This window comes from Arvicola amphibius, chromosome 4 (assembly GCF_903992535.2).
Source record: "Arvicola amphibius chromosome 4, mArvAmp1.2, whole genome shotgun sequence".
In the NCBI taxonomy this organism is placed as follows: Eukaryota; Metazoa; Chordata; class Mammalia; order Rodentia; family Cricetidae; genus Arvicola; species Arvicola amphibius.
Genome location: NC_052050.1, coordinates 6,354,841 through 6,382,585, shown reverse-complemented (window position 1 = coordinate 6,382,585; position 27,745 = coordinate 6,354,841). Strand labels below are relative to the sequence as shown.

Below are 27,745 nucleotides of genomic sequence, written 5' to 3'. Positions count from 1 at the left end.
GACGCTAACAACATCAGGAACCAGATCATTTGTTTGTAAAGACAGTAGTCTACTACTCCAGTCTACTAGAAAACACTCATGCCAGGGCCCACAGACCCAGAAGTCAGACACAAGAAAAAGGAATAGAGAAAGCATGGGGGATTAAAAAGAAAAAGACAGCAATACATAAAGTGCTTCTCTTTTAATGAAACAAATCCAAAAGATGTACAGTTGTGCAGTTCACAAGCATGGAAAAACAAACAAACAGAAGGACAGAGTTCCAACAGAAGAAGCTAACCCAAGACCAGGCTGGACTTGCCACCAGGGGGGTTTCTCCTGGATGGCGCTGGGGCCGGAGCCACTGGGCTGGGCACAGGAGCAGCAGGCACGGGCTTCTCTTCGATCTGCCCCAGGTTGGCTTGGAAGTCTGTGTCCACGTTTTCTAGGAAGACAGAGTTTGAGAATGGCTTAAACAAATGGAAAAACCATACAGAAGACCACAGTCAGCCAAAGTCCTCACTCTGAAATGGAATTTCTTGGTGTTGCCCACTTGTTGTCTTGTATGCCTTTAATCCCATGTGGTAGAGGCAGGAGAGTCAGGAGTTCAGGGTCATACTCTGCCACATAGAATATTAAAGACCAGTCAGGGCTACATAGTGACACCTTTTTAAAAAGATAAAATGCCAGACATGATAGCGCATGCCTTTAATCCCAGCACATGGGAGGCAGAGGCAGGTGGATTTCTGTGAGTTCCAGACCAGCCTGGTCTGCAAAGTGAGTTCCAGGACAGCCAGGGGTAAACAAGGAACCAGAGGAGGGAGATAGACAGCTCAGCAGTTAAAGGTAAAGGCATTGGCTGCTCTTCCAGTTCAGTTCCTTTGCCAGCACAAAGCAGCTCACAACCATCTTACTCCAATCCCAGGGTATCCAATACCCTCTTCAGACCTCCTTGGACTACACCATCTTACTCCAATCCCAGGGTATCCAATACCCTCTTCAGACCTCCTTGGACTACACACACACACACACACACACACACACACACACACACACACACGGTACACAGACATACATGCAGCAAAAACACTCATATACATAAAATTAAAAAGCAAGCATGGGGTTATTACTTCCACAGCAATTTAACAATAAATGCCAGTGTTCAAACTAGTAATTCTAAAGAGAATTACCTTTGTACAGCAATCCTGAAGATCAAGTCCAGGGTTTTGTAGTCAAAACAAACATCAGTAACCCTGAAGATCAAACCCAGGGCTTTGTACGTCAAAATAAACATTGTATACACTAAATTGCTATTTAGCCCATCTACAAAATAACTAAACAAAGCTGCCAGCACTGAACACAGAGCGATTCACAGTAAACTTCAGGGTCAAAGGGAGAAATGTTGCCTCTGTCTTTAGGGAGGGAGGAAGACTGCTGTGCTAATTTCCTTTCTCCCCCATATCCATGTTTCTACTTTGGCAAACTGAGGATAAGCCCAGGCCACTGACTTCCTAAGGCCAACGTTTCCGGTGAGCCTCATTCTCCACCCAGACTCTGCCCTCACTTTTTTTTCCTTTCCTTCAGACAGGGTTTCTTTGTATATCCCTGGCTAGCCCTGGAACTCACCAAGATCCTCCTGCCTGTTCCCCAAGTGCTGGTCACCACTGGTTCCTTTCTCCCCCTTCTTTCTGCAGCCTGGAACCTGTACCCAGATTGTGCCTTGAGTTCTTGCTTGTTCTGTTTTACCTTCCAGGGTGCTGGGACTAAAGGCCCGGTCCTCCCCTAAGGGCCAGTCCAAATTCCTCCTAGTACTGACCCTTGTATTTGATTGCCCAAAAGGCTGGACCGTTTGCCTTATATCCAACAAAGCCTTTCACTTAAAAGATGCTCAGCACATCCTCCTTGACGCTGACTGAAATGGAGTTGCCCTTTATCCACCAACTACATTTGTTGTTATTTTATGACAAATGTGTAAAAGTTACAGCAGTCGGGAGCCCAGAATAACCAGGGGACATACATATGACCATTTAAAGAGGACTCCGCACTTGAATTCAGTGAGCACTTTCCCTAAGGAGCAGGGAGGGAACCATTATTCTGTGGGGCTCTCTCGTCTCCACACTTCCCTAAATTTTAAATTACATTCACTTGCTCAAATCAGATCAGCTGGCTAGGGCTGTATCTCAGTGGTAGAGCACTTGCTAGCAGTCACAAGATGGTAGCTGTGTGTGTGAGGGGCTGTTTTTAGCAGGTTCTGTTAAGTATGGTCTAACAGTGGCAGTGTTGTGAAAATGTAGGAGGTCCCAAATCCAACCCTTATGCTTGCCAAAATGACAGACAGAGACAGACAGACAGAGTGGCGCATGCCTTTGATGCTCAGGGTTCTCTAAAGTCAAGGCCAGCTTGGTCTACAAAGTGATTTTTTTGGTCTGCTTTTCAAGACAGTTATATTTTGTAACCACAAGGAGGCCCTAACATTTCCTTTGTTACTGTGGTAGATATGTTTTGAGGCCTTTAAAATCACCACAAAATTATATTTTAATGTGAAAACTAATATGTATTCAATTAAAATTGCTACCCTGGACCATTGTAAATTTTTCTTAAAACCCTAACTGTCCGGAACTAGCTCTGTAGATCAGGCTGGCCTTGAGCTCACAGAGATCAGCCTGCCGCTGCCTCCTGAGTGCTGGGATTAAAAATGTGCACCTGGCTACAAAGTGATTTTCAGGCCACACACAGGACCATATAGTGAGAACCTGTTTTCTAAAAAAATGTGGTTTTGGTTTTGTTTGTTTTCTTTTGAGACAGGATCTATGTAGTGCTGGCTGTCCTGGAAATATAAACCAGGCTGGCCTTGAACTCACACAGATCCTTCTGCCACCTCACCAACACTGGGATTAAAGGCCTGTGTCACTATGCCCATCCTAAAGCTTTATTTATAAGTGCTTTGCCTGAGCATGCATGATGCTCACAGAAGTCAGAGGAGGCTGTTGGATCCCCTGAAACTAGAATTACAGACAGCTGTGAGACACCATGTAGGTGTTGGGACTCAAACCTCAGTCCTGTGGAAAAGTAGTCAGTGCTCTTAATCACTGAGCCATCTCTCTGGTCCAGAACCTCTAATGAAAAAACTGTCAGTAAGCATATAATATTGGCCCGATTAATATGTTTCTTTTTAAAGAATTCTTTGGTTTCGGGTTTTTTTCTTTTTAGTTATTTTTGTTTGTTTTTTTCAAGACAGGGTTTCTTTGTAGCTTTGGAGCCTGTCCTGGAACTCGCTCTGTAAACCAGGCTGGATCTCAAACTCACAGAGACCCACCTGTCTCTGCCTCCTGGCTTTTAGTACATTACTAATAGAGTAAACCTTGACACATCAGTGGGCTGGCAGAAGACGCTTTGGAGGGTAAAAGCTCCAGCTCCCAAGTGCTGGATTAAAGGCTTGCGCTACATGACTTAAAATACACACACACACACACACACACACAAGTGATTTTACTTTTTATTTTTATGGGCATTGGTGTTCTGCCTGCATGTATGTTTGTGTGGACCTATAGTTACAGACAGTTGTGAGCTGTCACACAGGTGCTGGGAATTGAACCCAGGACCTCTGGAAGAACAGTCAGTGGTTAAGAGCACTTGCTACTCTCCTAAGAAAACAGGGTTTTACTTTGTTGTTTTGGTTTTTTGTTTGTTTGTTTTTCAAGACAGGGTTTCTCTACGTAGCCCTGGCTGTCCTGGAACTCACTCCACAGACCAGGCTGGCTTCAAATTCAGACAGCTGCAGGCTTCTGTCTCCTAATCACTGTGATTAAAGGTGTGTGTCACCACCGTCCGGCTAAAAAATATATTTTAATAAGTAAAATAAATGTGGTCACACTGACTACTCTCAGCTCCATCCTTCCTTTCTGGAGTATGGTGGCCCCTGAGGTACACTCGGCTCTTTCCCTGAGTCACATATGAACTTAGACCTCTAACAGAACAGCAGGAGCGGGGGCAGCACACAGACGGACTTACCATGCATATCACCTTCTCCCTGGAAAAGAAAATTTCAAAATTAGTTCCTGTTTTAATTCTGCAATCCATAAGACGGTCATAGTTCAAAGTAGCTAATCTAGTTGAAATTAAATGTGAAATTCCATTTTGGCAAATGCATGATCCAGTAACAAGCTCAATACAATCTGGGGCAATGCTGCACAACTGTCCTGCACAATGAACACCCAATGCCAGTGAGACACACACACACACAGTCTTTTCTCAAACAGGGAGTGGTGAGCTGAGACTTCCCCTATGTAGCTGATAAAGGGCCCGATCCACAGCTGCTGCACAGCCTCCCCACACCTAAAAGTTGATGCCTCAGGGTACCCAGACCGGAAGAGTTCCTTCCAGACACACCCAGGGGGCTCACTGGCCTTCTATCTACAGATGTGTCCCACAGTGACAGTGTTGTCATTTCCTGGAGTTCAACACAAACATTTAGACAACTGACATAGCCCTTCAACTCCAAGTTGCTAGCTAGATACAGGAGGTTCAAAGGAAGTGCATGGGCTTCCGAAGGCCCCAGGGTTAATGCTGAGGGCCTAAGACTAACCTAATGGTAACACATTTAAGCAGATCAGTTATCTGACTCCCTTCTTCTCTTAGGTTTTTGTTTGGAGGAGGGTCTCATGTAGCTCAGGCTGACTTAGAACCCTGTGTAGATGATCCGGCTGCCACCACCACCCAGGTGCAGGGATTATAGGCATGAGTAATGGAATTTTGGTCTCATGTTGCAGTGCTGGGGGTGGGCCCAGGGCTTCAGGAAAGCTAAGAAAACACTCCACAAACTGAGCTCCACCTCCACCCTATTGGCCTCGTTTTTTTTTTTTTTTTTTTTTTTTTTTTTTTCGAGACAGGTTTCTCTGCAACTTTTTTAGAGCCTGGCCTGGAACTAGCTCTTGTAGACCAGGCTGGCCTCGAACTCACAGAGATCCGCCTGCCTCTGCCTCCCGAGTGCTGGGATTAAAGGCGTGCGCCACCACCGCCCGGCTGGCCTGGCTTTTTATCTGATTTTATACTTTAATTTTCACCACCAAGTCTTAGCTCATTCCCTTAAGGATATCTGAGCAATTAAAAAAATACTTTTTTTCAAGACAGGGTTTCTCTGTGTAGCTCCAGCTGTCATAGAACTCACCTGAAGACCAGGCTGGCCTTGAACTCAGAGAACACTAAAGGCATGAGATGCACCACCACCCCAGAGGGCCCACATTGTTCTCACACTGACCTTGAGGTCTAAGAAGTCTCCAGAACTCACTTCAGAGGGGTTACTTCTCTGTGCTCCAGGTGACTCCGAATCTTCCCTGCCACCAGTAGTAGACTTGGCACCTAGAAACCAATACACACTTTCTTAGAGACTAGAACAGAAGGGGCTGGAGAGGGAGCTAGGCCATTAGGAGCATGGGCTGACCAGGTTCTTCCTAGCACCCACATGTTCACACACATACAGCATGCAGGCAAAACACTCACACACTTAATCATTAAATAAAGAATATAGTAGAAGAATTCCCAGTCACCCTGCCTGAGTCTACCCTATACTGGATTACAGGTGTGAAGTGCACCCAGCCAGTGTTAGACTTCTTGCCTCTTTGGGTTCAGCCTTTGTTAGTCAATACCAAATCCAGCTGGATCAGTGACTTTGAATAGGGATTACCTTGTAAAACCAGTCCCTGCTGCTGGATGTGGTGGTGTACACCTTTAATCCCAGCACTGGGGAGGGGGGGAGTGGGGAGTGGAGGCAGGCCAATCTCTGTGAGTTCAAGGTCAGTCTGGTCTACTGAGTGAGTTCCAGAGCAGACAGGGCTACACAAAGAGAAATCCTGTCTAAGTAACAAAAACAAGACAAACAAACTGGCACCTGCTGACTTTGCCCAAGACGGAGGGTTTTCTTCAGGCGTCCCAAAGATGCTAGAAGCCATCTTGTTCTTCCTCACAGGCTGTTCTGATGGCTCATCAAAGCCTAGTGAGAAGTTGGACCCACCACCTGGAGGCCGCAAAACCCTGGAAACAACAGTAAGAGGTTAGCTTCCGATCACTCCGAAACACTCCTTGGCATAAATATGTTCAAATACCTTTCACTTCCCTTAGCCGTCTCTCCCTGCTCCAAGACTGACTCATCTAGAGATGAACCGCTGCTGGGGGTCCACCACACCCAAAGCTGCAACACTGGCCCGTCCTCCAGATAACAGACTGGTGTCCCTTAGAGAAAGGCTAAGAGGGAGAAGGGTCTCTCTGGGCTTAGCTGAATATATTTGCAAAGACATTCAGAGGAACATCTTGTTATTTATTCATTTGGAAGAATTTCCAACTTAGACAAAGCAGCACACACCTGTGATCAAAACTTGGGAGACTGAGGCAGGGCCACCAGCCCCAGTGAACTATAGCATCAGATAGTCACCAAAGAGGATAAATAAAATTTTTATTCTCAACTAAATAAAAAAAAAAAAATGGAAGATGCTCAGCAGATAAGGGTGCTCACCTACTAAACCTGAAGACCTAAGTCAGATCCCCAGCACCCATGGTAGTTCACAGCCATCTGTAGCTCTGTTCTGGAGAATCCGACACCCTCCTCTGGCCTCTGCACGCTCATGGTGTCTGTACATATACACAGGCAAAACTCTCATATACATACAATTAAAATATCAGGGTTGGCCATATCTAAATCACAGTTCCCAAATCTATGGCTCAGGGAACACAATGGAAGAGGGGCCAGAAAGATTTAAGAGCCAGAACACCAGGATGTCTGCTGGAAAAAACAGCCTCTCCTAGAAATGGCTGTGCAACAAGCCTGGAACAATGAATGACACTATCAAAGGACATACTAGGGCTGGAGAGACGGCTCAGCGGTTAAGAGCACTGACTGCTCTTCAAAAGGTTCTGAGTTCAATTCCCACCAACCACATGGTGGGTCACAACCATCTGTAATGAGATCTGGTGCACTCTTCTTGCCTGACTAACAATGTACAAATAATAATACTAACACCCGGTCTGATCCCTAGACAAAGAACTACAGGCGACTAATGATTTCTGGTAGAGGAAGAAGTAATTAGCCTCCTCTCTTATTGGTTATCCAATACAAAGATGTCAGCTCTGTAACCATATACACACAAACAAGAAAAAAGGACTCAGTGGGCTGTGTTTATATCTGCTCTCACACACATATACACCGTTGTATGTGAAGGAGAAGACTACCAATTTGCTAGTGAGGTGAGGTGAGGTGAGGGAGGGGTTCCAGGAAAAGCATAGGAGGGGCTGAGGGGAAGACGGAAAGTGATGGAATAAGATTTTAATTAAACATGTATAAATAAATAAATAATCTGGAACTGGAGAGGTGGCTCCGCAGTGAAGAGTAGTGGCTGCTCTTTCAGAGGATCAGGGTTCAATTCTCAGCATCCACATGGCAGCTCACAAACATCTGTAACTCCAGTTCTGGGGAATCTGACATTCTCCTCTGGCCTCCATGGGTATCAGGCAAGTACATAGTAAACACACATACATGCAGGCCAAACATTTACATACATAAAATAAATGTAATCCTTCTTAAACACCAACAAATACTGCTGAAAACCCTGAAGCCCACTTACTATCCCACTGCTCACCTTTCATAAAAATTGACTTAAAACTACTGAAACCTAATGTAAGACCTAAGACTTTTGGAGCTGGAGAGATGGCTCGGAATCATGTATACTGACTGCATTTTACTGAGGGACCCAAGTTTGGTTCCCAGAACCCACACCGGAGCACACGGCCACTTGTAACTCTAGCTGTGCACACTGCATTCACATGCACACACAGATAGACAATACAGCAATGAAGGCAGGAGGTGGTGGTGCACGCATTTAATCCCAGCACTCAGGAAGAGGCAGGTAGATCTCTGAGTTCGAGGCCAGCCTGGTCAGAGAAAGTTCCAGGGCAGTCAGGACTACACAGAGAAACCGTGTCTTGAGAAACAAAAACAAACAGAACCTGATGACTCGGTAAGTAAAAGCATTTGCTAATCTAAACCCAACACCTCCAGTTGTTCCTTGGTCCCCATCACCCCATCCCCGCAACCCTTCCCACCTTTTGTTTTTCAAGACAGAGTTCTCCTGTGTAACAGCCCTGGCTGTCCTCAAACTCAGAGATTCCCCTTCCTCTGCCTCTCGACTGTTGGGATTAAATGTGTGTGCCACCACCGCCCGCTTAAAGGACAGATAACTTTTTAATATTTATTTACTTATTTATTCATTACGTACAGTATTCTGTAATGTACATCTTCAGGCCAGAAGAGGGCACCAGATCTCATTACAGATGGTTGTGAGCCACCATGCAGTTGCTGGGAATTGAACCCTTACCCACTGAGCCATCTCTCCAGTCCAAGGACAGATAATTTAGGAGAGCTGGTTTTCCTCTACCATGTGTGCCCCTGGGATCTCTGCCTTGGGTCTTGAGGCCTGGCACAGGTGCCATTACCCACTGAGCCATCTGTCCAGCTTCTGAAGAGCTCTAGCGTCAGCATTCACAAAGACGCATGCATGCCATGTTTACTGTGGCACTTACAGCAGCCAAGTGAGGTGAGCTTGTGCCCCATCACAGAAGAGAATGTGCCACACAAGCTCCATGGAACTTTGTCAGCCAGAGGGCGGGGAGGAGGTACTTGCTAGAGAAATAGTTGTACCTGGAGATCTGTGTATTAAATCAAGTGAACCAGACACAGAGAAACAAATACATCACATTTGTCCTCATTTATGGATCCTGTATTGCAGATACATAAAACCATTTATATTTTGCCATAAAAGCAGAAGGGAGACCAGCAGGGAGGAGGGGGGTGCACTGGAAGCACAAAGCGCACTTGAGACAAACTGTCTTTGTGAGCTAGGTGGTGACTCAAACCTGTAATCCCTGAATTTGGGAGTTGGAGAACTAAAAATCAAGGAACTCAGGGCTATCCTAGGCTGCATGGCAAATTCAGGCCAGCCTTGGCTACCTGAGACCATCTCAAAACCAAAAAGAAAAAACCTGAACTAATGAAACCTATCAGTATGCACAATAAAGACATGCTCCCCCCCCCAAAAAAAATGTGTTTTGAACTGGGGTTTGGAAAGATGGCCCTGAGGTTAGACGCACTTGTTGCTCTTGCAGGGAGGCCCGTTTCGGTTCTCAGCACTCACGTGGTGGTTTCACAGCTACATCGGTCCTGGAGGGTCTGATGACCACTTTCAGACCTGCAGGCACAGGCATGCATCTGACTGCCCTGCCAGAGGACCCAGGTTCAGCTCCCAGCACCCACATGGCAGCTCACAACTGTCAGTTCCAGGAGATCCAACACCCATGGCAAAACACCAATGCACATAAAATTTAAGGAAAAAAAGACACATAAAATAAATCTAAAAAAAAATTTAATTTGAATGGATAAAAAAATGATGCAATTAGGTAGGCATAGTGGCTCAGGCTGCCAATCCTAGCACTCAAGAAGCTGAGGTAGGCCAGCCAAGGCAATAGTGAGATCCTGTCTCAAGATATCAAAAAATAAAGTGTGTTTGTTTCCATGTCTTTCTAGTTTATTCATTTCTGGTTGTAAAGTCAACAGATACACAAAAATATGCTACGACAAGAATCCTTTAAAATTGCCTCATGGCGGGGGCTGGAGAGATGGCTCAGAGGTTAAGAGCACTGACTGCTCTTCCAGAGGTCCTGAGTTCAATTCCCAGCAACCACATGGTAGCTCACAGCCATCTATAATGAGATCTGGTGTCCTCTTCTGGCATGCAAGCATACATGGAAGGAATGTTGTATACATAATAAATCAATAAATCTTAAAAAAAAATACTCATTTAAAAAAAATTGCCTCATGGCTTGATTAACATGTTCAATTTTATAAAGCATGTGTGCCTAGAGAGGGCATTCACCAGCACCCACTGTGTCTGGTAGATCCAGATGCTGCTTGACTGACAGGCTTGTGGCTCAGCCTATAATCCCAACACTCAAGAGGCCAAAGCTGTCTTCTGTCCACAGTTAAATTCTAGGCCAACCTGGGCTACACTGTGTCAGAGAGAAGCTAGGCAGTACACACTGTGATCCCAGCACTAAGGGAACAGGAGGGTAACCTGGTCTACATGGCAGGGGGCAGGAGTGAGAAGGGCATCCTAGGCACAAGAGGAAAGCCAGACAGCAACAGGAAGTTGACAGAGAGATGAAAACTTGCCAGAAGATAGTACCCTGCGTATACAAGATGCTTTTCCAGATGCTGAGAAGCAGCACAGGAGAACAGATGAAAGGTGCCTATAATTCTAGGCAATTTAAAACACAGCAAGTTCCAACCCCAGAGCTGGGGTGGAGAGCAAAATCAGCAGCCTCAGCGACTTGGGAGACTAAGGCAGGAGAGTCAGGCAGGAGTCAAGAAGGTAGACACCACCTTAGGCAACATGTGCCCCAAATATATACGCAGTGTCCTTGGCTACAGCTTTTATTTTATATGTGCTCCCTCCCCATGGGAAGCACGGAAACCAAGGCAGGCACTCCTGTCACAACCCTGCTGCTGCTGCTGCTGCTGTGGTGACCAAAATAAACCGGGTCTTCTTCTATATCAAAAAAAATCATTATTCTGTGTGTGCGGGTGGTTTATCTGCACATATGTCTGTATACATGTATGTGCATGCCTGGTGCCCGAGGACAAAGAGGGTGTGCCTCCCTCTCCTGGGACTGGAGTCACCACGTGGATGCCAGGAAACAAACCAGGTCCTAGAAAAGCAGTCAGAACTCTTAAGGACTGAGCCATTTCTCCAGCCCCAGAACAAAACTTTTTAAAAATTCAAATCCTGTCCCAACTACCTAACACAAGGACATTCATTATGGGAGTAGAAGACAGAGTGGAAGAGCAGCTGGGTGTAGCGGCGCAGCCTCTAATCCCAGCACTCCAGGGTTGGGGTGGAGGGCAGAGGCAGGGAGATCTGTGAGTTCCAGGCCAGCCTGGTCTACACAGTGAGACCCTGTTCCAAAGGAAAAAACCACTGGTAGAGCACTTGCCTAACCTGTGTGAGGCCCTTGGTCTGACACTGCGAACCAAACCAGAGAGAAACAGGGAGGGGAAAGCTGCGGGGAGAGGCCACACACCTGTAATACCAAGCACTGCAGGGCAAAGGGGCAGGAGGATTACAGTTCAGTGCACCTGGGCTACAGAGACGTTTAACCAAAAAGAGACAGAGGCTGAAAACCTGCTGTTTCCTGACCCAGTATGTTAAAGACCACAAGTTTCATTTTTTGAGACAGGGTCACAGGTAGTGGTAGCGCAGGCTGATATGGAACTCTTGGATTGTCTTGCCACAGGCCCTTGTTTGGAATGTGCCTTTTGTCCAATCACATTACACAGCTTCAATCTCACCTGTGCAGAGCAATGCTGTCTCTGTAAAAAACCCAAAAGGGAGTTAGATGCAGCGGTGCACGCCTTTAATCTTCTGAGTCAGGCCAAACTGGTCTACATATTTGGGCTGGTTGGCTGCAGGATAGCCAGGGCTATGCAGAAGGTCCCTGCCTCAAAGAACAAACAAAACGCAGGCAAGCTTCTGGGTGGTTCACCCTGGAGGGCAAGCACCTACCTACATTAGCCAGCACCTACCTCCTCTCTACTTTACTCTAAACCTAATTATACCCTTCCGGATAAACCCATAAATCTAAGGGTTTCCATGAATTTTATGGCAAATTAATTAAACCTAAGGACAGGTTATAGGAATCCTGACTTACATGCAGTTGGTTAAAAGCACAGGACAAGAAAAAGGGGGTGGCAAAAGTCATGCTCTGTATCTCATGCCCGTAATCAGAATGTGGGGTGCCGAGAGGCCTGGTGTGAATGTGAAGGCAGCAGGGACTAAAGTGAATTCCGGGGTAGCCAGGCTAGAAATGGAACCGTGTATTAAAAAAAGAAGAAAAGTGGCCTACCAGGCATGCCCAGCTCCCCGGACTACAGAAACTGGACACGGTGGGCACCCTCAATGTGTGGGCTGCACTATCTCCAGGTGTCACAACCAATCAGATGAGAGAGCAGCCACATCTACTCATGGCACATCTGCTAGCTGGTGGGGTGGCACCTGAAGTGCCAGGAATCCACATGGTTGGTTTTCCCTTCTCAGACTAGAAAATGAACGCCATTTAGAACAAGGTACACTGTCTACTTATTGGGGAAACGGTATAAAGACATATAAACGTTCAACTGTGAACAAACCTCAAATGCACAAAATCCTCCTCAGCCCCGAGTGCTGGGATTACAGACGTGAGCTACCGTGTCCAGCTCGGAACAGATCCTAGGGACTCAGGTTTCTCTAACCTCTATGCCTCAGGTTTCTCTATAAAATGAGGGGAGGGAGTAGTATCTGTCCCATCAAACTGTTATTATAGGGACATCATACAAACATACATAAATAAAATCTGGAACATAGCGATCATGTACATAAGCTATTATTAATACCACCTACAAGTCACCATGATGCTACAAGGGTGTTCCCTCTCACTAATGGATTTCAGATTAATTTTAATGTCTTCTTATTTTTCTGTATTTCTGTTAACCTAAAATTCTTTTAAAGACTGCTTCTGGGGGGCTGGAGAGATGGCTCAGACGTTAAGAGCATTGCCTGCTCTTCCAAAGGTCCTGAGTTCAATTCCCAGCAACCACATGGTGGCTCACAACCATCTGTAATGGGGTCTGGTGCCCTCTTCGGGAGTGCAGGCAGACATACAGGCAAAACACTGTATATATAATAAATCTTAAAAATACATGCATGCATGCATATATACATACATACATGGTCAGACTACGCCTACCAAGTGTCAGCATTATGCTGCAAAGTCAAAGTGGTGTTTGATGTGTAGTGGAATTCCAGTTGCCGCAGAAGACGGACAAGAAGAAATGCTGATCCAGTGATTACATGGAGACCACGGGAGAGGCTATAAAGAATGTGGATCACAAATGCCGTCTGAGACAGAGAACAGGGTTCCAAAGTATTCCAAGGCTTAAAGGGCTGCTACGTAGACTCCAAGCCTGACTGGCTTCATATGGTTCCATTTTCCTCCTATTAGACCACAGTGTGCTCATGCGACAGACAAGTGGACTACAGGAGTGATTCCTGTAGGTGGTCGTGTGTGGGCTCGAGGCTGGAATGGTAGAAAGCTCAGAAGAAGCCCGAAAAGAAGACTTCAGATACAATAGGATTATTCTGTAGCTAAGCCCTTTTTGATTCAATGTCCTCCTCTTCTGGCCTCCAAGGCCACCTGCCCTGTACACACCCAAACACAATTTTAAAAATAAACATTAAAAAGAAATGACTGTCTGAGGTAGACACGGTAACAGGCAGCTCACAGGAGTGTGGGGCAGCCCTGGGCTATATATACAGGCTGGACTCCAGAGTAAGGTTTCTCTCTACACATGATCTAACTATGTAGCCTTGGCTAACCCAGGCCTCTACATCCTGCTTTTCCAGACTCCTGCATGCTGGGGTTACAGATGTGTGCCATCAAGCCGGACACCAGTGTCACACAATAAACTTTCCCTACTGTCCACGCTGGATCCATCCCTAGGTAGAAATCCTGGCTCCTCAGCTCCCGCATACACTAGATCCTGCTCTCCTCGCTGGACTCACACTGCTTTTTTCTGCCTTGTCCAGGCCTCTTCTCAACTAAACCCAGATGCTCCAGCCACCTTCCTCTCCACTCCCTTCACTGCTGCAGGCACCTCCACTTGGAGCCTTTCCTAAGGCCTCTGGCTGGAATTCGCTCCACCCTTCCCCTCAGAGCCATTTAAGCTTTAACAAATCTCCTCCTCTCTCTCTCCCTCCCTCCCTTCCTCCCCCCCGTCTGTCTCTCTGTCTCTTCTCTCTCTCTCTCGCCTGGTTTTTCGAGACAGGATTTCTCTGCAACTTTGGAGCCTTTCTTGTTATTCACTCTGTGGACCAAGCTGGCCTCAAACTCATAGAGATCCACCTGTCTCTGCCACCACTGCCTGGCTCAGCCAATCTCTTAAACCCCACTCTTACACCCCTGCTTCCTCCACAGGCTTAGGAGGACAGCAGGTTAGTGCTCCTGGAAAGGGGAGCTTCTGGACACCTTCCTAAATCCCCACTGCCCAGCAGCAAGCACAGAGGCAGCATGGAGCACAGGATGGTGCGGCAATCTCCAACACACTTGACCTGTGGGCAGCTTTGCTGTCAGGATTCTCGGTCACGCCACCATGTTTCTCCCGACCACCGACCAGCACAAAACCTGCTTGTAGTGCAGGGCCCCACAAAGCCGGCTGAGGCTGCCTAGCCGAATGCTGGGCTCAGCAGTGGCGGCTCCAGGCAGCTGGCCAGCAGTCACTGACAGCAGGACTGGAGTCCTCAGGCCTGGCTGCCTTGTGGGCAAGTGCTCCGAGTGCATCAAGAGTCAATCAAACAATGCCATGTTTGTCTGCAGGGACAAACCCAGGGAGTTACTTTAAGGTTCTCCTGTTTTCTAACCTTGAACTCTCTTCTAGAATGTGACTTTGGTGTCTCACCCAGTGAAGATGCAATGCTCAGGCCTGGACAGAAGGCTCAGTGCTTCAGAGAGCTTGTTGCTCTTCTAAAGGACCCTGTTCAGTTCCCTGCACCCACGTCAGGCAGCTCATTCATGGCTACCTGTAACTCTCCAGGGATCCAACACCTGTTCCACTCTGTATGTTCCCTTCTCAAAACAAATAAATCTTTTATTTTTCTACAGAAGGGATACAAGTTGAAGAGATGGCTCAAAGGTTAAGAACACAGTCGGGCATGGTGGCACACACCTTCAATCCAGCACTTGGGAGGCAGAGGCAGGCAGATCTCTGAGTTCGAGACCAGCCTGGTCTACAGAGTGAGTTCCAGAAACCCTGTCTCGAGAAACCAAAAACCAAAAACAAAAAACACTGGCTGCTCTTCCAGAGGATTCATATCCAATTCCCAGCACCCACATGGTGGCTCACAACCATTTATAACTCCAGTTCCAAGGGACTTGACAGCCTCCTCTGGCCTCTGTGGGAACCAAGCACACATGTGGTACCATACTTTCAGGCAAAATATTCACCAAAAAAAATTTTAAATGTAAAAGATACTTTGGGGCCGGGCGGTGGTGGCGCACGCCTTTAATCCCAGCACTCGGGAGGCAGAGGTAGACGGATCTCTGTGAGTTCGAGGCCAGCCTGGTCTATAAGAGCTAGTTCCAGGACAGGCTCCAAAGCCACAGAGAAACTCTGTCTCGAAAAACCAAAAAAAAAAAAAAAAGAGATACTTTGAGGGGGGCGCACACACAATGACATCAACTAGAGAAATAAAGATGGCTCAGCACTCAGCAGTTAGGAGTACTTGCTGCTCTTGCAGAGGACCTGAGATCGGTCCAAGGGGACCCATCTCAGGTGGCTCACCTCTGTAACTCCAGAGGACTGGATGCCTCTGCCCCCTACAGGCACCTGCATTCATGCACATCCACATGCAGACATAATTTTAAAAAAAATAAATATTCGATCAGATATGGTGGACATGTCTTAAATCCCAGTATCAGAGACAGAGGCGCGTAGATCTCTGAGACTGAAGCCAGCCTGTTCTACACACTGAGTTCCTGACCAGCTGAGACTACACAGAGGGACACTGTTTAAAAAAAAAAAAAAAAAAAAAAACAAAAAAAAACAGGTAAACATCTAAAACTATGTCTGCAAATGTTTGTAATCTTGGCACTCAAGAAACTGAAAGAAGAGGTCACAAGCTAAAGGCTTAACCTGGGCTACATGCTGAATTCATGCTAGTGTAAAGTCACATGGTCGAGATCCTATGCTGAAAAATAAGACTATGCTTTTTTTTGTCTCAGATATTAAACACGCCCAGAGTAAATTTATTTTATAAATCAAGATAAATGTATTTAGGCATATACTTTATAAAGATGATAATCCTCACATTTAATCTAAAAAAATTTTTGATGGAGGGTATCACTTCAAAGCTTGAAGCCGTCCTCCACTTCTGACTCCCTAGTGCTGGCTCACACCTCCTCACCCAGGTTCCCAGGTAATTAGTGTTTAAATTACTACTAGTGGTACAGATAGGGTCTGGGGTGACCTTTTGGGGTGAAGGGAAATGGGAGCTGCTGAGGATGGAGCCCAGGGTCCTGCCCAGGCTGTGGGCTGTGAGCATGCTAATCAAGCACATTGTCAGCCCTAGAGGTTCTCATTGGCTGAGGTGTTTGAAATTTTTACCTTAAATGACCAAAGACATGTGAAATATTAAAATCAAAATCAACATGCCTCTTTGTCCTCCCTCCCTTCTTCCCCAGGGAGCGGGAGGCTTTCTGCACTGTGTAATTAAAACCTCATGACATTCTTCAGAACCATAGTGGACTTATATTTTTGGTCATGAAAAAACAGGGGGGGTGTGCAACACGAGCACCCAGCCAGCTTAAAAACACGTCAAAGCTCTGCCTAGTCCAACTTTTACTGGTCTTGCAATAGCAGGTACTACCTCCCCGATGACGTCAGTGTTGTAGAGACCATCTGAAATAGAGAGCGGTTCTCAAACAAAGGATTTGCTTGCAAGACAAAGTACTTCAGCTTTGGTTTCGACTCTTTCTTTCTGAACCACATATATGGTAACCGCTTCAGAACTGCCAAGTTAAGACCCAAAAATGTTATAACAGACAATTTAAAAAATAGCTTCCTTTCTTCCAATCCCGAGTGCCCATCTCTACCACACCACATTCATCACGAGGTTGCAGAGCAAGAGGGAAGAGGGTGAAGAGAATCAATCCGGAGAATACAGAAGGAGAAACACAAAGTTAATAAAGACCAAGGCATGGAACCTGAGCAACAACACCGGAGGGCAAGTGATGACAAAGGTGGCCGGAAACACTTATTTTGCATTTATTTGTCTCACACGTCAAACATCCATCCATGTAAGGGACCCAGGCTTTACAAAAAAGCTTTGAGGATGAACTTGACTCTCAAAAGGTTACACATTACACATTATCACACCAGTAACCAAGGCCTGACCAACAGAAAGTTGGCTTCATCACACAAAACACAATCCAGGGCTCAATCTGTCCCTGTGTCCGCTGGAGGATGACAGGAGGGAGTGACCGTGTCTCCAAGGTCTACGCTCTCAAGTTCTGCCCCACCCTCTAATTGCCCCTTCAGCTCTCTCCAAACGCACCCATTTTTTTATCACTTCGTGAAACTGAAAGCAGTGCCTTCTGTGGCCTGTCCCTCCCAGGGCTTCCTCCTAAACTACTCTGAAGAGGCTGTGTTTTGTTGGCAAGTTCTCAAACCTCTCTGAGATACTGCTATTCCACGGCTGTCTTCTTAGCCCCACAAAATGGCTCCCTTTGTGCCATTCGGCCAGGACCCCAAGGCTTGGCCACACACGACTGCGGGTCATCATCAATGGCCATCATAGATGGCCAGGGAAAGTGGAAACTAAGCTTCTTCCGAGCCTTTAGCAAGATCCCAGCGATGCCTTAAAGGACTGTGTGCAATTCGCTGAGACGATGTCGACTCCCTTCATAGAACCCAAACCCTCCCACCAAGTTAGAGAGGGCTAGAAAAAGGGTCCGAGCCCAGACACCCCGCTCCTCCCCAAAAATGCAGTCTACTTGGTGGCAAGCAAGGTCCCAGCTTCCAGGAGGGGATACTACATACTACTGGAGAGACAATGGATGGCTCCATGGCCCCGCCCAAGCACAGACAACCTCCTCTACCAAGGGAAACCTGCTCTGGGGTGAACTCTTTCGGCCAAAGTCAATGGGAGAAGTGAAGAAGGTGGCGTGGAAGGGCTGAGGTCTGAGGGTCGGAGCGCAGAAGACCCACTCGATCGTCTCGAGGCCCGCGCACTCGGAGGTGGGCGTGGGGAGGGGGAGGAGACCCGGTCTCTCCTTTGTTAGGCGCACGGAGGCACTCGAAGAAGAGGACCGTCACTCGGATCCTGAGCTGGAAGTGAGGGAGGCGATGACCGGCCCCGCCCTGCCAGAGGTGCACCTGCTGCGCGGACCCGGGGACCCGGCGGGCCACCGCGGGGGACAAGAGCCTGCAGACCCGCAGGCACAGGGCTCAGATCTGCACGCTGCGCCCAAGGCGGAGGTCAGCACACTGCCGAGGCCACGGGCGGTAGCGCGTGGCCCGCGAGTGGGACAATGGGCCCAGGAACCAGAGCTCCGCAGGCTCCCTGGGCTGTGGGGAGACCACGCCACCATCGCGGAGCCGAGCAGTATCCCGCGGGTGGCTGAAAGCCGATCCTCCCGCACACGCTGGCGGACGCCAACCTGCCGTAATTGCCATACGGCCGCCACCCACGGTCCCCTCAGCCGTCGCTCCGTGGGAGAAAGGAACAGAGTCGCCCGATCGGGGCGGGGCCGCCAGCCGAGGCTGTCCCGCCGCACAAAGCGGCGCCCACTCCTCGCTCTGCCACCCAACGCGGAGCGAGCGGGGCGGCCCCGGGCCCGTTACCGCCAACGCCCCGCGGCCCGCACGAGCCCCTGAAAGCTCGAGCCGGGCCCTGTCGCCTTACCGGGAGCTGTTCCTGCTGTTGGGGTCCACACCCTTGAAGGTAGTGGTAGTGGTCATGGCGCCAAGGGGCGAGGTAGGCTGGCGCAGGGAGAACGCCGAAGGGGACTGGAACCAACCGGCGCAGACTGCCCCACAATCGCCACCAGCCGCGCTCCACGAGCCTCTGCCGCTGTGGGGCTCGCCGGACTCACGCTTTATAGGGCTCCCAGGGCCCACCCTCCGCGGGTCGCCATTGGCCAGTTTAAAAGGATCTCTTCGTTTCTATTGGTTTCCTACGGTGCTAATCACAGTTCGGCATCAGGACGGGCTGCCTGGCCACGGCTCAGCCTAAGCCCCGCCCCCTTCCTGTACAGGGACCGGCCACTATCGTCTCCCCCTTCCCCCACCCCGGCAATCTCTTCCTGCACCCCACAAGTGTTCACTGTCACTTTTCAAAGTTCCTCTAGGGGCTGTTGAGGTGGCTCAGAAGAAAAGGCGCTTTTGTCGCCCAGCGTGACAACTTGAGTCGACCTCCAAGACCCAGAAAGTGGAAGGAAAGACCCAAACTCCTGAACCTCTGACCTCCAGCTGTGTACTCTGAGGTACACACACACACCTAAACACACACACACCCCTAAACACACACACACACACACACCCCTAAACACATACACACACCTAAACACACACACACACTACCACACACACACAGCTACCTAAATAAAATGATACCTTCACTTGGGAGATTGAGGCAGGAGGATCACTCTGAGTTTGAAGCCAGTCAGTGAGACCCTGTGTCAAAGAGAAAGGAAGTAGGAAGGGAGAGAGGGAGCAGATGGAGTGCGGCATCCGCTAATACTGCAGAGGACCCAGGTTCAGTTCCCAGCACTCAGGGCAGCCCAGAACTGTAACTCCAGTTCCAGAGGATCTGACCTGGGCACTGCACTCAAACTGTGTACATAATTTCATGCAGGCACTCACATATACACGAAAGAAATCTCTTGCCTGCCAAGCGGTGGCCAGGGCTTTAATCCCAGCACTCAGGAGGCTGAGGCAGGTGGATCTCTGAGTTCCAGATCAGCCCAGTCTATGGAGTGAGTTCCAAGCCAGCCAGGGCTACACAGAGAAACCATGTCAACAACAACAATACAAGATTTCTAGGTCTTTTGTTTTTTTGTTTTGTTTTGTTTTTTTAAAGGCCAGGGATGATGTTTTGTGTCTTTAATCTCAGCAAGCAGATTTCTTACCCAAAAAGGGGGCCGGCAGGCATGATCCCTTTGATCCCAGCACTAGGGAGTAGGCAGATTTTGTGAGTTTTGTCTTATTTGTTTGTTTGCTTGCTGTTTGGTTTTTTGAGACAGGGTTTCTTTGTATAACAGTCCTGGCTGTCCTGAAACTCGCTTTGTAGACCAGGTTGGCCTCAAACTCAGAGATTCACCTGCCTCTGCCTCCTGAGTGCTGAGATTAAAGGTGTGTGCCACCACCACCCGGCAATCTCTGTGAGTTTTAAGGCAACCTGGTCTACAGAGTGAGTTCCAGGACAGCCAGAACTACATATGGAGACCCTGTCTCAGGAAAAATAAAAATAAAACTGAAAAAAAAAAGATAGGGATAGTTGGAAAAATGGTTCAGGGCTGAATATCACTGGCCGCTCTTCCAGAGGCCCCAGGTTCAGTTCCCACACAGGATCTGACTTCCATGAGCGTCAGGCACTCAGGTCATGCACATTTAGGCAAAGCGTTCATACACATTTAAAGGTTCTCTTGAGAAGTTTAAGAATTCAGGCAGGCCGGGCGGTGGTGGCGCACGCCTTTAATCCCAGCACTCGGGAGGCAGAGGCAGGCGGATCTCTGTGAGTTCGAGACCAGCCTGGTCTACAAGAGCTAGTTCCAGGACAGGCTCCAAAGCCACAGAGAAACCCTGTCTCGAAAAACACAAAAAAAAAAAAAAGAATTCAGGCAGTAGCCAGGCGGCGGTGGCGCACACCTTTAATCCCAGCACTCGGGAGGCAGAGGCAGGCAGATCTCTGAGTTCGAGGCCAGCCTGGTAGACAGAGTGAGCTCCAGGACAGGCCCCAAAGCTATAGAGAAACCCTGTCTTGAAAAACAGAAAAAGAGAAAAAAGAAAAGAAAAAGAAAAATATATTAAGTTTTATTATAAAAATTTACACCATGACAGAAAATAAAAATCTTGAAATTGCCTTCTGCTGACTTAGGCTATGTAGTCATTTCTACATTGTCAGACCACATCCCACGGCCGTGACTCTTCTTACCTTCCCAGTTTCTGGTTACACCAACATTGCTCCCTGCCCTCAGCAACATAGGACAGCAGTACTATGCAGGGTAGATAGCTAACGAGATTTTTAAATATGCTCCTTAACCTGAACAACCTTTAGGAAATAGCATCGCATTCCTCTTGCCCTGAATAAACTGCCAGCTGTCCCCTCCTCTGGAGAGAGATGGGATCTTTCACTAGGACATTCTTCTTTTAATTATTTATTTTTAGTTTTTCGAGACAGGGTTTCTCTGTGTGGCCCTGGCTATCCTGGAACTCATTCTATAGACCAGGTCTCGAACTCACAGAAATCTGCCTGATTCTACCTCCCGAGTACTGGGATTAAAGGTGTGCACCACCACCACCTAGTTTAGGACATTCTTCTTAAGGATGAAAATTACTGCTAAGAACTAACTTTTTCTTCAGACACCTCTGAATCACATTGGGACACATAGCAGAACAGTCTCAGAGTTGGCAACAGAAAGTTTTGTTTGGTTTTAAATGTTGTCTGCATAGCCCTGACTGCCTGGAACTCACTCTGGAGACCAGTATGGCCTTGAACTCACAGGGATCCGCCTGCCTCTGCCTCCAGAGCGCTGGGTTTAAAGGCAGGCGTGTACCAACACTCCTGGAAAAGACTAGAATTTCTTTATAAAACAAATGAGCAAACAAAAACCTTCAATAGTACTCTTGAAGCTCCAACGGGTTCCAAAGCTGGCTGATGCCTGGTGAAGGGATGGCCTCATCCCCCAAACGGTCAGAGCTGCTGTTGACTCAGCAGCTGTTTCCAACGCTTAAGTCCTGATTCTTCCACCTGTCTGGGTAAATTTATCCCTGCAACAAATGCAGGCACACTTGGAGGACTTGGAGGACTGTTTAAAGATCAAAATAGGCAAAGCCTTAGGTAAAGGCGCGTAGGCAGCTGATAGTTGGCCCTTTCTGGTGTCAAACCTAACTCCTAAAAGTAGATGTCTCCCATCCACCGCAGCGTTGGTATTTCCATAAAACTCAACCACATTCCTCTCCCCGCGGCCCTCTTCAGGCGCTTGGAAATTGGTGTCTTCAGCAGCCTTGCTTACCCATCCCACCAGGCTCTCAGGTAAACCAGAATTCTTTCTCTAGAAGCTCAATCACCCAGGTCTGTATTTTAACTGCGGTAGTTGAGCCTGGAATATCCCGACCCTGGCACTCCAGCCTGCGTGCTGGGATTATAGGTGTTCGCCACCCTGTCTACTTGACGTCCTTTGAGTTAGCGAAGAGTAGTTGCCATCTGCTTCCGGCGTTTGTATCGTTCAGGCCCAGGCGAGCCGGCCTTGCTACCACACTTGAGGTCTCAAGTTCAATCCCCAGGCACCATGTGGTGGAGAGAACCAACTTCGAGACTGTTCTCTGACCTTCCACCTGCACATGTGTTCACACATAAATGTACACATGCTCATATATGCACAATAAAATAAATAAATGTAAACTAAATACTCAGGAGGCAGAGGCAGGCGAATTTCTGTGAATTTGAGGTCAACCTGGTCTACAAAGTGAGTTCCAGGACAACCAGAGAGGCCCTGTCTTAAAAAAACAGATAATAGGGGCATGTCTTTAATCCCAGCACTCGGGAAGCAGAATAAGGCAGATCTCCGTGAACTTGAGGCCAGCCTGGTCTACAAAGTGAGTTCCAGGACAGCCAGGGCTGTCACACAGAGAAACCCTGCTTTGAAAAGAGAAAGAAATATGTGGTGTACCCAGAACCTGGGAAAGCCCATGCCTCAGGCCCTGTGTTCCACTGTGAGAGGAGAGACCACCTGAGTAAGTTTGAGTTTACAAACGACAGACTGACTGCTTAAGGGGGAAGGCAGTTTGGGCAGCTCTAGGGAAAACTAAACCGTGGCTGTATTAAGAGAAAGTTATGAAGATCTTAGCAACTGCTCATTTTCCTCTTCACGCTTTCATTATCAGGTGAGAAATGATGGAATACATAATGGAATGATTTAAAAATTAAATTGTCAGCCGGGCGGTGGTGGTGCACACCTTTAATCCCAGCACTCGGAAGGCAGAGGCAGGCGGATCTCTGTGAGTTCAAGGCCAGCCTGGTCTACAGAGTTTCAAGACAGCCAGGGAAACAGAAAAACCCTGTCCTGAAAACAAAACAAAACAAATTAAATTCTCTCTTGTCTTTTCTTTATTTTGGGGGGTGTGTGTATTTTAATACAGGGTCTCACTATATGACTTACTATTGTAGCTTAGGCTGTTCTGGAACTCACTTTGTGAATCAGGCTGGCCTTGAACCCAGAGATCCTCCTGCCTCTGCCTCTCCTGTGCCATAAAAACTTGGCTCTTAAAATGGCTCATAGGCAGGGTGTGGTGGCACAAGCTATCAAGCATATTTTCTTTCTTTTTTGTTTGGTTTTTTAATTATTTATTATGTTTACAGTGTTCTGTCTGCATGTATGCCTGCCCGCCAGAAGAGGGCACCAGCTCTCATAGATGGTTGTGAGCCACCATGTGGTTGCTGGGAATTGAACTCAGGACCTCTGGAAGAGAAGCCAGTGCTCTTAACCTCTGAGCCATCTCTCCAGCATTCAAACATCTTTTATTTTATGTGTATAGGTGTTTTGTCTGTGCACCACATGTGTGCAGTACCAGGAGAGGCCAGAGAAGGATGTTAGGCCCCCCTGGAATGGAAACTGCAGATGGTTGGGAGCTGCTATGTGGGGCTAGAATCCAAATGAAGATCCTCTGCACAATTAACAAGTGCTTTTAACCCCCAAGTACAAGTTGCTTGTTTTTTTTTTTTGTTTTGTTGTTTCTTTTTTTTTTTCCAACACGGGGTTTCTCTGTGTAGCTTTGGAGCCTGTCCTGGAACTCACTCTGTAGACCAGGCTGGGCTTGAACTCACAGAGATCCACCTGTCTCAGCCTCCCGAGTGCTGGGATTAAAGGCACACGCCACCACCGCATCGCTTCAAGAACAATTTTTTAAACTTTATTTATTTATTTATTATGTATACAATATTCTGTCTATTCTGTTTGTGTGTTTTGCCTGAATGCCAGAAGAGGGCATCAGATCTCATTACAGATGGTTGTGAGCTACCGTATGGTTGCTGGGAATTGAACTCAGGACCTTTGGAAGAGCAGTCAATGCTCTTAACCGCTGAGCCATCTCTCCAGCCCCAAGCACAAATTTTTAATACCCCCAACAACTCAAGATCTATGAATCCATGCTACCAATGCTAGCCTGATCTACATTGTAAGTTCTGGACCAGACAGAGCTACATGGTGAGACACTTTCTCAAAAAAGAAAAGGAGAGAGGGAGAGAGAGGGAGAGAGAGGAGAGAGAGAGAGAGAGAGAGAGAGAGAGAGAGAGAGGGGAGGGAGAGAGGGAGAGAGAGAGAGAGAGAGAGAGAGAGAGAGAGGGAGGGAGGGAGGGGGAGAGAGAGAGAGAGAGAGAGGGAGGGAGGGAGGGAGGGAGGGAGGGAGGAGAGAGAGAGAGAGAGAGAGAGAGAGAGAAGTGGACTTTAATTCCAGCGCTTGGGAAACAGAGGCAACTGGATCCCTTTGAGTTCCAGGCCAGCCTGATCTACAAAGAGAATTCAGGACAGCCAGGGCTGTTACTCAGAGAAACCTTGTCTTGAAACACACACACAGCCGGGCGGTGGTGGCACACGCCTTTAATCCCAGCACTCGGGAGGCAGAAGCAGGCGGATCTCTGTGAGTTCGAGACCAGCCTGGTCTACAAGAGCTCCAAAGCCACAGAGAAACCCTGTCTCGAAAAACCAAAAAAAAAAAAAAAAAAGAAAGAAACACACACACACGGGGAGAAAGGAGGAATAGGTTTTTTTGTTTTGGTTTGGTTTTTTTGGTTGAGACAGTAGCTATGGAGTCAGTCCTGGAACTCGCTCAGTAGACCAGTGTGGCCTCAAGCTCACAAAGATTCACCTGCCTCTGCCTCCCCAGTCCTGGGATTAAAGGCGTGCACCACCACCGCCCGGCAGGAATAGAAACCTAAGGAACCCAGAGACTGTGCCAAAGGCACTAGGAGGGGAAAAGCCATTGAAGGACAGGGCTCGGGCAAGAATCTGGGCCCCCTCCTACCAGCTTCAATTCACTGTTGCCCAGCTGTTCATTTGAATCATTTGATGTTGCATTAATAACAACCTGGGCCATTCCTCATCATAGATTGATTTCCTGTCTCTTCTATATCCTTAGATTTTTAGGTCTGAGAACAAATGAGCTTTTATAGTACTCTAGATAGTTGTTTGTGTGTTTTGTTTTCAAAACCACTCCTGTTTACACGTCTTAATCCCAACCCTTGAGGGTATCCCCCTAAACATGTCACTTGTAACTTAACCCGTCATCAAATGCATCACAGGCATCACTTCTAGAGCCACATTTAGTATCCATCTGTCCGTCCTTTTCTTAGCTGTGTCTTCACCAAAAACAGAGACCAATGCTTTCAAGATAGATACTGCCCACGCCTCCAGACGACTTCCTCCTAAGTCAGGCATCAGCAAAATATGAAAGCTGCAGGGCAAAGGGCAGGCACTGGTCATCCCAGTGCCTGGGAGGTAGAGGCGGAGAGTCAGGGGTCAAAGGTCATTAAAACAACAGCTATTTACCTTCCCATCTTGTAGCACTTTACATGGACAGATTCAGCCTTCTTTACCAAAGAGAGGTTTCTCTTTTGAGACAGGGTCTCACGTACTCCAGGCTCACACTGTAGCTGTTGACAACCTTGGACCCTAGTGCACCACCTTTTCTAGTGCTGGGATTTATGTACTCATTTTTTATATTTGATGTGTACGAGTGGTTTTGCCTACGTGTATGTCTATGTAATGCATGTATTCCCGGTGCCCAAGGAGATCAGAAGAGGGCATCGATACCCTGAAACTGAAATTACAGGTGGTTTTTAGCCACCTTGTGGGGAGCTGGGAGCGACACCCAGGTTCTCAGAAAGAATTGTAAATGAAAACAGGGACTGGAAAGATGGCTTAGCACTTAAGGACGCTTTTTCTTGGTTCTCCTTACACTCACATGGTTGCTCAAAATCTGTAACTGCAAGCCGGGCGGTGGTGGCGCATGCCTTTAATCCCAGCACTCAGGAGGCAGAGGCAGGAAGCTGTCTTGAGTTCGAGACCAGCCTGGTCTACAAGAGCTAGTTCCAGGACAGGCTCTAGAAACTACAGGGAAACCCTGTCTCGAAAAACCAAAAAAAAAAAAAAAATCTGTAACTGCAGCTCCAGGGGATCCATCCAATGTCTCTTCTGACCCCGAACAGGCTCCTGCATTCAAATGGTGCACATACCTGCACTTAGGCACACACTCATACACACAAACATAATAAGTCAAAAAATATAGCCAGGTGTGGGGGTTGCAGGACTTTAATTTCAGCACTCAGGAAGCAGAAGTAGGCAGATCTTTGTGAGTTTGAGGCCACCTGGTTTACAGAGTGAGTTCAAGACCAGCTAGGGCTATATAGTGAGAACCTGTCTAAAAAATAAATAAAAGTGAGGAACGAACAAAAAAAATCAAGTATATAGAAAAGTGGGTGGATGTTGTGTGACCGTTTTCCTCCAGGGAGACCTAACACACATCTGCTCACTCCAGACAGAGAATTCCCAACAGCCCAAAGTATGGAAGCCACCAAAGTCCAACTTGATGAACCAGTCAGTGAGTTTTATTGGAGTAAATTACGGGAGTATGGCTGAAGGATTACAGGAGCAGGAATGACTCAAAGACAGCTGCATCACCAAAGCCTACCGCAGCATGAGTGACAGCTCACAAACCTAGGAACCCGGGCCCACTGCACAGACCACAGGCAGATCAACAAGTCCAGAGTACACTTTCCAGGTGGTTGGGTGGATCTAAATCTCCTCTAGATGCTCAGCTTGTTTCTGATTTTTGCAGGGGTCTTTCCAGTTTGTCTCTGCCTATATTGACAGGGAAGGGGTCTAGTGAATCTGGTCAGTTTCAGGGACTTCCTGGGCTTATTTTATTTACCTTCCAGTTTAAAGAGCTTTCCTGCTGGATGGGATGTTTCTCTCTCAGAGGAAACTTACACATCCGACCCAGGGAAATGTTGAGGAAATCCTTCCCTTCATAGTCACAAGTTTTACAACATATGGAGAAGTTAGTGGCAAAATATATCTTCAAAACATGAATTATAAAGAACAAAATACATGAGAATTCTTGGACTTTAAGTTTTGTAAAAGAACCAGGAGTATACTAAATCCTAAAATGACTTCATAGTCACATGTCACTGCTTACAGGGAAAAATAACACTCCACATTCCAAATAACAGATTAAATTCCAACCTGTTTCACTGTGTTCTAATTATGTCTTACCAAAGGAGCACCAAAGACCAGTATCACTACAATACAGGCGATTCTTTCTGTATAAGAACTAACATGCAGAATCCCACCTCAACAGTCAGAAAGCTAATGCTTGCTGGAACTGAAACACCTTGTGGATCCGTCCTTGGCTTATCAGTTTCAAGAAATCAGCAAGATGTGAACAATATAAGAATTGGTATAAAACCCAAGAAAGCAGAGCAGGTGGCACATGCCTTTAACCCTAGACTAGTACTTGGAGGCGGTGGTAGGTAGGTCTTTGAGTTTACGAGTTCAAGGCCATCATGGTCTACATAGTGAGACCTTGTTTCTAAGACAAAACTACATCCTAAGAAGAAAATTGTTTTAGCTATATTGATTTTGGGGAGAGGGTTTCTCTGTGTAGCCCTGGGTGTAGAGGAACTCACTCTGTAGGTCAGGATGCCTTGAACTCAGAGATCTGCCTGCCCCTGCCTCCCAAGTGCTGTGATTAAAGCATGCCATGGCCACACCACAATAGTATTATTTATTTTAGGTGTGTTCCCTGCCTCTCCCCCATCCCCAGACAGGGTTTCCTGCCCCTGCTATCCTGGAACTCTATTTGTAGCCCAGTCTGGCCTTGAACCCACAGGGTTGCTGTCTACCTCGAGTGCTGGGATAAAGG

General features: G+C 47.4%; 1 protein-coding gene across 1 annotated transcript; it reads right to left on the bottom strand.

Moving 5' to 3' along the window:
* Positions 1 to 166: 166 nt before the first annotated feature.
* Positions 167 to 18,664, bottom strand: Jpt1 (Jupiter microtubule associated homolog 1). The gene is made up of 5 exons (XM_038329115.1): positions 18,510 to 18,664; positions 5,864 to 6,006; positions 5,234 to 5,334; positions 3,988 to 4,006; positions 167 to 421 (listed from the first exon to the last, which is right to left on the bottom strand). Exons 1-5 carry the CDS (start codon positions 18,563 to 18,565, stop codon positions 273 to 275), a joined length of 468 nt encoding a protein of 155 aa, XP_038185043.1. The 5' UTR covers positions 18,566 to 18,664; the 3' UTR covers positions 167 to 272.
* Positions 18,665 to 27,745: the final 9,081 nt, after the last annotated feature.